The sequence below is a fragment of the Nanorana parkeri genome, unplaced genomic scaffold (genome assembly GCF_000935625.1).
Source record: "Nanorana parkeri isolate BGI_ZX_2015 unplaced genomic scaffold, ASM93562v1 scaffold32, whole genome shotgun sequence".
NCBI lineage: Eukaryota > Metazoa > Chordata > Amphibia > Anura > Dicroglossidae > Nanorana > Nanorana parkeri.
Window position 1 is genome coordinate 2,282,297 of NW_017306300.1, and position 13,220 is coordinate 2,295,516.

The 13,220-nt window shown below is 46.2% G+C and overlaps 2 protein-coding genes across 2 annotated transcripts in view; one reads left to right on the forward strand and one right to left on the reverse strand.

Moving 5' to 3' along the window:
* Positions 1-2,351: 2,351 nt before the first annotated feature.
* ATP5H (ATP synthase, H+ transporting, mitochondrial Fo complex subunit D) lies at positions 2,352-12,072 on the reverse strand. The gene is made up of 6 exons (XM_018568549.1): positions 11,988-12,072; positions 8,942-9,072; positions 6,931-7,027; positions 6,769-6,840; positions 4,559-4,621; positions 2,352-2,530 (listed from the first exon to the last, which is right to left on the reverse strand). The coding sequence occupies exons 2-6, from the start codon at positions 9,061-9,063 to the stop codon at positions 2,399-2,401; spliced, it is 486 nt and encodes a 161-aa protein (XP_018424051.1). The 5' UTR covers positions 9,064-9,072; positions 11,988-12,072; the 3' UTR covers positions 2,352-2,398.
* Positions 12,073-12,535: 463 nt separating this feature from the next.
* The window catches only part of KCTD2 (potassium channel tetramerization domain containing 2), a 12,803-nt gene continuing 12,118 nt past the window's right edge, over positions 12,536-13,220 (forward strand). Inside the window, exon 1 of the mRNA XM_018568518.1 lies at positions 12,536-12,931. Coding sequence (XP_018424020.1) covers positions 12,665-12,931 — 267 coding nt within the window. The 5' untranslated portion in view covers positions 12,536-12,664. The remainder of the gene's footprint in view (positions 12,932-13,220) is intronic.

Genomic DNA, 13,220 nt, shown 5'->3' on the forward strand with positions numbered 1-13,220 from the left:
CCCATCTTCAGAGATGGGGGAAGGATCAGTCCACACACAGAGAGCCTTTTGCAACTTTACTTAAATATCTTATGTACAATATAATACAGCTTCAGTCTCCCATTCTCTGATGACGGCACATTACTTCTAGCACACAGGAATAGTTATCAACAGATAGCAGAGAGGTTAGTCGAGGTGTAGCCCAGAGCCAGTGGAGAGGTATTGCCCAGAGTCCTGCATCCTATAGTGATGCGAGTAGTCCCATCCAGATAGTGATGCGAGTAGTCCCATCCAGATAGTGATGCGAGTAGTCCCATCCAGATAGTGATGCGAGTAGTCCCATCCAGATAGTGATGCGAGTAGTCCCATCCAGATAGTGATGCTCCTGCCCTCCTTTGCGGAAGCTGAAAGATATCCACAGCGACTACATGGTGACAGGCCTGGTTCTGTGCCTTCCCATGGACCAGCCTTCTGTAAATCCCTTGTCTTTACTGTGCCAACTGCACATGTGCCTTCCTCTCCTGGGTGGCTACTCCACCCAAAATAATATATATGGCTCTCCCTGGACAGAGCTCCTTTTAACTCTACAGTCACTCTCTCAGCCACTCACTATTACCTATGGGGACATCTAGTGGCAGATTGGCATACTGCAATCCTCAATCCAGCCCACTACCCTACACCACACCTTTGTGAGTGTTTGTTTTTCCCACCATCGCCTACCAAAATTAAACATTACCATGCCATATAAAATGACTACACTATATCAGTTCACTCCTGGGACTTCTGCCCCTACTTTTCTTCTCCTTTTCCTGGAGTTTGTTCTTTTTCCAAGTTATCCAATAGCCCCATCTCTTATTAGCTCACCTTCTGGGGCAGCTGACCCGAAAACCCATTTCATGCAGTCGTGTATTCCTTTTAAAATAAATGTATTTTACATGCAACTAGCAGAAAGCTGGCCATACACTCGTAGATTTCCAAACCGAGGATCTTTCTTTACCACGTGACAATGCCATCAGACACTTGACGAATGTTGAACAAAGTTGTTGTTTTTTTTTTTTTAACATTTGATTTTGGAATGAATGGAGTTTCCCCGAACGACAATCACATTCCCCGTGAGAATTTCATTTGCATGAGAAACATTTTCCATCCTGCTTCTTCAACTTTTTTCATCACTGCGAAGAAAATCGATCGTCGGTTTGACCCCCATCAGCTAAGAGAAAGTCGAAAGAAAGACTCTTCGTACGAAAGTTCATTCAGAAATCTACTAGTGTACGGCCAGATTAAGGCTGGGTTCACACCTAGGCGTATTGAATGTGCGTTTGTCGCGTGTTTTTTACCGCAATTCGCGGTAAAAAAACGCGCGACAAACATGCGTTTCCGTGGGCTACTTGGCTGTATCCCAATGGAAAACGCGAGACCAAAACACCCCAAAGAAGTACATGTACTTCTTTGGGCATGGGCCGTTTTGTATCGCGTTCAGACGGGCGGAAATACGGCAAGGTGTGAACCAGACCCATTGAATACAATGGGATTTAGATGTTTGAGCGTTTTGTAGAGCGTTCGTCGAGCGTTGACACGCTACAAAACGTTCAGGTGTGAACCAGGCCTTATGTTTTCAATATATGCAGCGCCAACGAAAAATGGTGGATAAATTGAGTGAATGTGGTTAAGACAATATACCATTTAATCACTTAGTTTAGTTTAAGACAGAGCACTTTTGTTTCACCCATCCAGCGCAGAATCAATAAACACATATACACGTGAACCAGGCCTTAGTCTTGTGAAACACAGCTCACACATACGAATGAAGGTCACTAGAATGGTGGATGAGTGACGGGTAATTTTATTTAAAAGGAAAAATTTACTAAAACACTAACTTGTCCTTTTAAAGCTTTTTTTTTTCCCTTCAACCGTAGCTCCATGATACTGAACTGATTGAAAAACTAAGGGGGGGGGGGGGGGGGAGCCGCTGTCAGAATACCTGCACCCAGACTGCAGCTGATAGGCTACAATCACTGTATAGCCTTTGCTTTTTTGGACATGCTCCTTTGACAAAAGCTAATTAAGTCCCAATTGGGACACACGCAGTACTGGTCCACAATTTGAGCAGTGTACGGCCGGCTTTAGTCTGAATGGGCCCTAAGTGTTTATACTGTCTGTCTACACTGTTAAAGTCCTGGCTTTACTAGTTAGTGAATCACTAACCTGGACCTCAGTCTGAACTCTCAGCAAGTACCCCACTAGGAAGTGAAAAAAAACTTTATGAAGTCAGCGATAGTACTTCCCATATTTGTACCCTCACAAGTTTCCTTTATCACCCCAAACCCTTCAAGTCAATTCTGGACAAACTACAACAAAATACTCAAGAAAACAGTCTTTACAGAGGATTTATTGACATAGAAGTTGGTGTGTCTGCTTCTTAAAGTTCACTAATGGGCTTGTGTGGCCAGTAGACATATTTCTCTTTGTCCAGCCTGGTTTCAGGGAAAGCTTCCATCACATCTTCATTTGTCATCTGATCAAATGGAATCATGTTCCTAAATTTTGTCAGCTGCATAAAGAAAGAATAAAGTTATATCTCTCTCACAGGAAACAGTAGAAAAGCCAACCTGTGAACAGATACCCTTAGCAGTACAGACTAGATCAGTTGACGTTCTACTAGAAATTCATTTTAACCAAGTAAGGGTTAGTTCACACCGTAGGCAGTGCAAGCACTATTTGGATCGCACCACATCGGACCGCACTGCAGCCACAATGTGCCTAGCGATCTCGTGCGGGCAATCGCATTGCGGCCGGAGGGCGTGGCTACGGTGCCATTCGCTTCAATGGCCCACAACGTCCTCTCCAGCCCGGCAAAAAATTGAGCCGGCTGCAATGCGATGCAGTGCGTTCCGGCCAGAATCGGACCGGGACGCACTGCCTATGGTGTGAACTAACCCTAAAAGGACAGAAGCTCCTCAAATGCCAGCCTACATTTCTCTCATGACGGGTTTCCTTTATAACAAGTCCATGGACTTCCTGCAGCAAGTAAAGAGGCACAGAGAATATTAAACAGAGACCTCTAGGAACCCCAAAAACTGGGATGCTCCATTCGGCAAACCAATTATGACACTAGTGTGCTGTGCTCCCCTCAGAAAGTGATGGGTGGTCTCACATTGCAGAAGGAAAAGCAAGGGGCAGGTCATAGCACAACCAGAAAATGGCACGTTGGGATCCAGGGATTTCAGAGTGCTCTAGAAATGAACCTGAAGGTAAAGCTGTATCTTTTGGATACATCAGTTGCTGCCCGAAGGGCACAGGTTTTCTTCAATTTGTACCTATTAATACTAAATTAAATGGTCAGCGGGCGTAAAATGCAAGGAACTATATCTGTCCCTGCAGTTATCAATGTAGATCCAAGTTACCTCGGCATAGGTCATTGTCCTGGGGAATGTTAATCTACAGATTGCAGGCAGGAAGTGGTTAGGGCAGATATCATGCCACAAGGGGATGCAATATCATTTATAAACCCTTATCTGGATGTAAAAAAATTTACTGTGAAATGAACACATAACTGAAAACAATTGGAGGTTTTGTAGACGACTGTGTCCTGAATTAGTGTACTGTACGTCTAATTTTATTGCAGTTACTTTATTTTTGCTTTTCAGAAAAATCATATCCGTGACAGGACTAAACACAAGCCCATCTATATGACTAGGAATGTCACGATACCGATACTTTGCATTTTCAGGAGTACTCCTGAAAATGCCCTCATGCTTAAGGCCGATACTGGCCCTTTAAATTTTTTAAACAAGTTTGGCTGCCTAAGGTCACGCGCTTGCTGGGGGCCTTAGGCAGCCTGCTGGAACCTCGCCATTGCTGTCTTTGACAGTGTCGGTCTGGCCCCACATTTCCTGCTCATCCTTTCCAGCGCCCACAGAGACAGGCACCGCAAAGGACAGCCCCACACTGCTGTACAGCCCTGGTGCCTGGCATGAGAACACCAGCACCTACCCGCACAGAGAGCCCGGCACCCGCAATGCACAGAGAGCCCCAAACGCAGCCCCCGGTGAGACCGCTCACAGCTCTGTATAACGGCTGCATAATCATGGGCTGATGGGATCAATGATAATACAGCAATAAAGAATGGCAACTGGTTATAGGGGACTACAAATCTCAGCAATCCATGATTGCTGGTTGTCCTTCTCCATTGCTGCATTATCATGGATTGATGGGATCTGTAGTTCTCTATTGCTGGTTGCCATTCTCCATTGCTGAATAATCATGGAGTTACAGTTCTTCATAATTATAAAGAAACTGCCCGAAAATCATTAGTCTGTATTGTTTTAGTAAAAATGTCACATGTCTCTTTAAGAAAAAGTATTTGTAATTGGTATCGGCAATACCTGAGGGAAAGTACTTGTACTTGGTCTTGGAAAAAAACGGTATTGGGACATTCCAATATATGACGACAATACCTTTGCCTACCCACAAAAACAACACTCTAAAAATCCTATAGAATGATCAGCTGACCTGACAAAAATGTTTTTATGCCAAATACAGATTTAGTAAATGATCGGAAGCTTGGATAACGACATACCTCTTTCTCATAATGGGCCACCCTGGCTTTAGATTCGTCAATGAAGGATAAAGCAGATTTGTTCTAGAAGCAAACAAAAACCATGAGACATGTTACATTTACAGGCAACGTGCAGAGCTATTATGAAGGTGTCCTTGTCATAAAAGGTAAACAAAATATCTTAAAAAACATTTATTACAGGTATTTATATAGCGCCAACAATTTATGCCGCGCTTTACATACTGCGTATTCACATCAGTTCCTGCCCTAAAGGAGCTTACAGTCTAAGGCTCCAAACTCACATGCACACAGGAGCTAAGGAACCTACCAGCATGTCTTTGGAGAGTGGGAGGAAACCGGGGTACCAGGAGTAGACCCAGGCAAGCACAGGGAGAACATGCAAACTCCCTGCAGAGGGTACCCTGACCAGTGACCTGCAAGGCAGAAGTGCCAACCACTGTGCTATACAAAACCTATAATGCAATAATTGATTTAATAAAGTGAACCTTTCTTTTATCCATGCAGGGCAAAGTAAATGTGCCGCCAACATTTCAAAGCATCAGACAGCAGAGAAAAATGACGGCTGCCGGGATAAGGAATTCGGTAAAAATGTGTACTTCTTGATGCGCCGCCCCCCCCTCTCGCTAAAATGATCATTTGTGGGGAAAGGGGGTGGCACTGCCGAGCTAAGTATAACAGCACCTCAGAGTTGAGCTTTAAAGGATACCTATGGGGATAGGGCTTTTCCCCATAGTTCTCCTAAGGGTAACGGGAGGACACAAACTAGCATCCTCCCGTCACCCAAAGCTCAGTATACCGCGAGCTACAGCTCCCGGTATACCGAGACGCTGCAGCCGGAACGGATCCCGACAATGCTGTCTGGATCAACCCAGCTGTGTGAGTGACAGCTGGCTCTGCCTATCTAGAGGCAGAGCCAGCTGTACCCGCCCCGTCCGTTCCGCTAGTCAGCACTGGAGGATCGGACAGAGGAGGGGGGATCCCTGCAGGGAGCCGTAAGTGACAGTCATGGCTCTCTGCAGGGACAGGATCGAGAAGTGAGCAAGCGACGGTATGTGTTCGCTCACTTCCAGGTCTATTGAGCCGACGTGTGACAATTTCATGGTCACAGGTCGGATAGAACTATGAGGCTGAGTGATTTTCACTCGCCTCATAGTTCTCCTTTAAGAGAAGAACAAACATCATAACTTATGCATGCTCAGTAACTAACAATCTATATATTCACAGATGTATGTCTTTTACTATATTATTGAGAGAGATATAGATAGACACACATACATACAGGTGAACCTCGAATAATTAGAATATCGTGCAAAGTTCATTTATTTCACTAATGCAACTTAAAAGGTGAAACTAATATATGAGATAGACTCATTACCTGCAAAGCAAGATAATTCAAGCCGTGATTTGTCATAATTGTGATGATTATGGCTTACAGCTCATGAAAACCCCAAGAACCCCAAATCCACAACCTCAAAAAAAGTAGATTATTACATGCAATCAATAAAACAAGGATTGTACATAGAACAATATCGGACCTCTGAAAAGTACAAGCATGCATATGTACTCAGTACTTGGTTTGGGCCCCTTTTGCAGCACTTACTGCAATTACTTTTGCACGATATTCTAATTATTCGAGTTTCACCTGTATATACACATATACACACACACTTACTTATAGAATATTAAAGTGGACCTTTACCCCCTTTTACTAAAAATCACATCAGCGTGCAGCACTGCATGCTGATATGAAATCATCTTACATTCATTAGTCAAACACTTTTTTACAATGATTGTTTTTCCACTTCCTGGACCTCTTGGGCATAAGTGATGTAATGTGCCCAAGTGATGCATCCTAAAAAGGTTAGGTCAGCAGAGCATTCCTGGAAAAACTCATCTATAATCTCACGAGGTCTCAGGGAAAGGCATTTGTTCCCTTGAGATGATGTGCATGGTCACATGTGCCAGAGTTCCAGGAAGTAAAGGGAGATACAATAATCTGCCCTTAGTAAAAATGGCCGCTGTCAGAAGACTGGGGAGGAAACAAAAATAAGGTATGCAAAAAATAAAAACACCGGCAATTATCTGGAAGTATCAGTTTGTAGATTTCCATTACTAAGTATTTCTAAAGGAGTCTTTGTTGTCATTTCAAAGATGAGGGTAAAGTTCCTTTTTAAAGAACAGAAAAACAGATGATATAAAAATGGACTTACAGCTTCCTGTTCCTGGGCATTGATCTTTTCAGAATGGGTATCCTTGGGCTCTGGGACACTCAGAGCCTTAAACTGAAGAAGCAAAAACAATTACTTTTAAAATGTGCTTTTACTTAGATCTCTACAATTCACATGCTCTGGAAGTCATAATAGTCTGCTTACCTTTTTCTCAAACTCATCCACCAAGCCTGCCTTGACAATTGTGGCTCGGTAAGCAGCCCAGTCAATTGCTGGAGGTTTTTCAGGGAGAGATGTCAATCTGTTAAAAGAAAATTCTAGATTATTTTGGTGCTCCCAGGTGTATATGCATAAAACAAGTAATGCAATTAGACCACAAAGACACTGAAAACTACGAGATGCATAAGAGGGCCTGAGACCACCACAGATGGAGGATGAATGAAACAGTTCATGTCCTGCCTTATGAAGTCAAGTGCTGCTCCTGTGCAAATGGCTTAATTAAACTACACACATGTAAACATACCGAGGGCCCTGTGCAGATAAAATGGAACCTTCGTTACCACGGTGATCACTAAATATTAGTGAAAAAGATGTGGACACCACAAGTGAGATCACACCCCACAGCATCTAACATCTGCAAAGGTCTTGGCATCAAACCCTGGGTGGGGGTATTACACTTTTAGTCAGCAATGGCAGCCACCATATTTGTGCTGTTACATCTATTTTATGAGAATATGACACGTTGCATAGTCATGGTTAATATTCAGATTACTGCGAATTGAGAATTTACATAGTTAAGTTTCCTTAAGGAGAACTATGAGGTGAGTGCTTTTCACTCACCTCATAGTTCTAGCCGACCTGTGACAATGAGACTGTCAAAGGTCGGCTCAGTAGATCGGGAGGTGAGCGAACACATTCCGGCGTTCGCTCACCTCTCGATCCTGTCACGGCTCTCTGCCATGACAGGGGAGGGGCTGGATTCCCCCCTCCCCGCTCTGCCAGTGCTGACTGGAGGGGGCGGGTACAGCTGGCTCTGCCTCTAGATAGGCAGAGCCAGCTGTCAGTCACGCAGCTGGGCGGATCCCAGCATAATTGTCGGGATCTGCTTCAGCTGCGGCGTCTCAGTATACCGCGAGCAGCAGCTCGCGGTATACTGCGGCGTCTCACTATACCGCGAGCTGCAGCTCGCGGTATACTGAGCCTAGGGTGCCGGGAGGATGCTAGTTTGTGTCCTCCCGTTACCCTAAAGGGAACTATGGGGAAAAGCCTTAACCCCATAGTTCTCCTTTAAAACATTGTTCATTAGCACTGGTATAGTTGGTTTATATACTGCCATCTTGTGGTCATTTTTGTTATTGCACCCTCGTTTTCTGTCTTCCCTCTCCTTGTGTGTGATGTACTTCCCTTCGTATTCACATTGTCTTTTCTGGTATCATGGCCGCTTGTCTCATGGCCACATGGGGGAAAGCATTACTATCTTTTGACCTGCAAATACTGTCTTTCTAATCATCTGCTACATCCTGTTGTCTGCTGTAACCTGCTGCATTCAATAAAGACCTTTGTGGATGAAAAGGTATTTGGCGAGTACAGCTATCTGATAAGGATTGTCTGCAGTGATTATATCTGCTTATACAGACCAGACATAGAGGTCTCAGCAAGGGATAAATCGCTAATACAACAGAGTCAGAATGATATTTTTCCTAGTACAGTTTCCCTTAAATTGAAGTCACACTTAGTGAAGCATCATATGCCTTTCATGGGCCATCACCTCCACAAACCTGAGGACCTATTTCACAAGCACGCTAGTCACCCAGGGAACCATGAATAGGAAAATTGCATGGGGTCAGGGCAAAGTAACCCCAACCTATACAAGTGATCAGGTGGCACTGCAACTACCCAGATAATGTATTCTTGTTAGCTGGCAGCCTGCTGACAGGATCTGAAACAAGCTCACGGCTGCTATTACACCAGGAACTGTGGAAAAGGGATCTCCAAATCTTTCATTCTGATAGCCCCAGGGGTGTTGGTCACATAGGTCAGAAGGTGACATGAACTGGAATAAACTTCGAACATTTGTGGAGATAAAAATATGAGCAGCAAAGTCTGATTAGCATTTAAACAGAAAACAATGCAAAATCTACATCCAGAGAACATGTGACAGATGTATGTGGAGCCTTTAAATTGTTATCTGGCCCTCAAGTGGCGATGCACTCACTTTGCAGCCACGGTATCACTGCGGATCTTCAGCGCATTAAACATAGCTCTCTGATTCGGAGGAACTCTTTCTGCAAATGCCAACCAGTCCACCGCCTTGATTGCAGCTCTGCGACCCGCCATGATTATGGTCTGAAAAAAAGAAAGGATGTGGTACAGCTACATGAGAAAGCATCAACAGCAAGATCTGTCTTCAAAGATAGAAACAATGAAGACACTTTCCTTATCTCTAGGCCCACAAAGCTGCATTTGGTCAATAAGATTGTATATATTCCAGGGGTGTGGAATTCCTATCGCCCAGGACATGCAGTTTCGGGCGCGTCGTTTTTTTTTGTACATTTAGCCCTGCTCCAGACAAGCAGAGCTAAATGTACAGTGGGAGCTGCTGCTCGTTCTTATACAAGTGATCTAATCAGATCACTTGTATCAAATCGAGTGGCGGCGATCGTGTCCGGGGTCCCCCCGCAGTGGTTTTCGGGGTCCCCCTGACCACGGCACATGAGCTCACCATAGAGCACGTAGAGCAGACAAAGAACGTCTGCTCTGTGTGATCACTGAGACCGGAGCGCTGTAATAACAACACAACTATATAACAAGCGATATCAATGAAATAACGGCCGAAATGAAGAAAATAAGCTTTGTGAATTGACCCCATTGTGTGTGTGCGTTGAGTGCTCCCGCCATTCCACTGTGTGCCATATTGTGGTAGCCAGGCAGCAGAACTCTCTTACACACACAATGTGCATTAAAGAGTAAGTTCACTTTCCCAAATAATATGGGAAAATGGAATCACCCGATCATAGCCCGCTGCCCGGCTTCCTGATTGCCCTGGAAGCCTGCTCCATGCCAACAGAAGCACCGATACTCTGTATCGGCGAGTACCAAAGACACGGACACTGAACTTAAATCTGCTTATATCTTGCCTTCAAAGGTTCCTTCTCTCCCCTCATCAACATACTAATGAAATGTTTAAATAAAACCTGTTTTCATTACACACCTTAGTCTGGGCCCAGTGATGTCATCACTGGATCTCTACGCTACTCTATGCAATGCAGGCAGATCATGATTAGTGGGAGGGGCCGGTACAGTGCTGCACATAACTTCCTGGAAACATCACAACACCCTGCCTCAGTACTAATCTCAAAAGCCCTCGACCCTGATGCAAGTAGTGGGATGGTTTAGGGAGCATTTATGCACATAGCAATATGCCTCCATGGGTGGATGTCAGCGTGGAGGAGAGGGCATTTCAGGGCAGGCTGCGTCTGCTGACCTCCTAAGACAACACCAATATGTGATGCCCAGCCTCCATGATTAAAAGAACTGAAAGCCAAAAAACGAAAGGGACTGGCCAGAAACAGTAAGGCTGGGGAGGAAAGAGCTAGCTGATGCTGGTATCCTTTAGCCAGGAAATTAAGTGGGCTTGCTGCAGCTCCTATGGACACTGAAAAGCTCAAAAGAAGCAGCAAAACTCAGACTAAGCAATTTGAGGAGAGGGGAGGAGTCTGTACATCTGTGCTAGACTGAAGGTCACTCTCAGGGGAAGTAAATCCACTAAAGTCAGTGACAACCAGCAATATCAGAGAGTGATCATCAATAACAGCACACTGGCTCAGCAGTGAGCTTTTCAGTGTTCAATAGTAAAAGGAAAGATGTGTCCTTGTTCTCTCACTCTAAGCGGAAACACCACAGGGCTCTTTAGACACCTGATAGAGGGCCTGTCACAATAGGAGAATAACCTGTCAGCAAAGGTGACAGCACTTAGCCCCTTCACGAACCAGGACGGGATAATCTCATCACGAATCCTCAAGGGGTTAAACAGACTCCCAGCTCTGTTCATATTTGTAGGGTCGGCGGGTGGCTTTACAGTAGAAGCGATTCTGGCGGCTCAGCTATCGCCAGATCGCTTCTATGATCCGTTAAAGTGGCCGCTGCCTCCACCCCTCGCCACGTTTCCTAGGCTCCGCTGCCCCCCCTACGGGCCCGGGACCAAAATGTGGAAGTCAAGGTGAGCCCTGCACTGATAGTCCTACTCGTCACAGGCCAGAGGATCAGCATGGCACACAAGGTCAAAAGTAGCAGCCAACACATTACACTTATGACAGGTTCTCTTTTGAGAAGCACAGCATTGTCTAAGCCTTAGTCCTCAACTGGTGGGTCGTGACCCAAAAGTGGGTCACGACCACGTGTTCAGTGGGTCCCTGCATGCCTTCCACTTTTATAGGTGAGAGGCTCCTTAATTGCACTGTACCATGCAGTCGCACCTACTTTACATTCTGGTGTGGGAGGTGTGTTGCATTGCCATCCATTTGAATAGTCCCCAAAACGCACCTCCCACCCACGGTCTGTACACCAGCATCAGAACTCACGGCTCCCTGCAGGGATTCCTCCCCGGTCCAATCCTCCAGCGCTGACTGGCGGAACGGACGGGGGAGGGGCAGGTACAGCTGGCTCTGCCTCTAGATAGGCAGAGCCAGCTGTCACTCACGCAGCTGGGTGGATCTCAACAGTAATGTCGGGATCCGTCCTGGCTGCTGCAGTCTCAGTATATCGCGAGCTGTAGCTCGCGGTATACTGAGCTTTGGGTCACGGGAGGACGCTAGTTTATGTCCTTCCGTGACCCTGAGGAGAACTATGGGGAAATATACTTACCCCATAGTTCTCCTTTAATGACCAAGGACAAATGTGGGTCCTGAGGTTACACAGGTTGAGAACAACTGGTCTAACCTGTACACACATATCGCCTAAGCCGCTCCTTGTATCTACAGCTGCCATGTAAAGGTGATATTGGCTTCTGTCTATCAGTTCATTATATATAAGGCACCCTATATGCAACACACACAGTCCCTGGTCACCCCACAGCCCTTCACACCACTCCCGGCCTTCTGACCCGGCCCTGAGCACAGGGGGGACTTCAAGGTCTCTCACACAGAAGAACCTCCGCCTGCCGGATAATTATCATTCAGCACGTGTTATAGGGTCTTCTGACACGGGGGGAGCACGCACATTTTCCCGCTCAGGTCACCAAACACAGAGCAGTCATTCCTCACCTCTATCACCGACCTCCACTCACACTAGCCGGGACAGTGCAATGGCAGCCGCTGCAGGTGACGTTTAATCGAACACCGGAACCACCAATCGGCAACAGCGACACTAAAATATTAATAACCAATCACGAAGGAGCTGTCCAGGGCACGGAGGACAGGGATACGACGTTATCTATCACGTGATCTTCCAGAGAAGCAAAAAGAACTGCGCGACCTTGAACAGCGTCATGACGTCATGACGTCATGCTTATATACGTGCGAGAATATTGTACCCTTTGGCTGGCATCATAGCAGTTGGTCTGGTTCGCGCTAATACAGGCGTAGATATAATAATTACATTTTATATTGAGGTTTTAGGGTACTGGTCTTAGTTGGTTTTGTACTAAATTATAGTGCTCAAGCAGAGAGCAGGATTAGGTTTAGCAGTAGTCGCGGCATTGACATTTTGGGTGTAGTGATATGGACGCGGTATTGACGTCTCGGGTGTAGCAAAATGGAGGCAGCATTGACATCAGGTGTAGTAAAATGGACGCGGCTCTGACTTCTCAGGTGTAGGCATATGGACGCGGCTTCATGGTTGGCCTCGGAAGTGACCGCTCTTTGCCCCGGAAGCCTTAGTCGTTGCTGTTATCGGTGTTATGGCTCCGCTGCTGTCCCGGTTCTGTCCGGCTTAATTCACTATGGCGGAACCACAGCGGGAGTCGCCGTATAGTTTGACTATACCGACTACCCGGAACGGACCCCTCAGCCCGGGCCTCTCCTGCTCCGGGCCCCGAAGTCCCCGCAGCCTCGGCCACCAAGAAGCTGCAGGCAAACCGGGAGGAAAATGGGTCCGTCTAAACGTGGGCGGCACATACTTCTTGAGCACCAAACAGACCCTGTGCCGGGAACCCAAATCCTTCCTATACCGACTGTGCCAAGAAGACCCCGACCTGGACTCTGACAAGGTGGCTGCCATTATCAGTGTCCTTCTCTACCACAGATGGTCATCATGGAAACCTGTACAGAGAGAAGGATGGAGAACTGCCATGTCCTCAATATCAGCCTCTGTGTTCTTTCTGTACAGGTTTCTTAAAGGCCCCCTGTACACTTGTGCCATCTGTTGTAGTGCGTTAACTGCGTTTAATATAGGCTACATTAGAGCGCACCCTCCATGTTGAGCGGATGTCGGGGGGGGGGGGCTTTGGGCGCACCCCCCCCCCCCCCCCCCCCCACACACACACACACCAGGAGAAG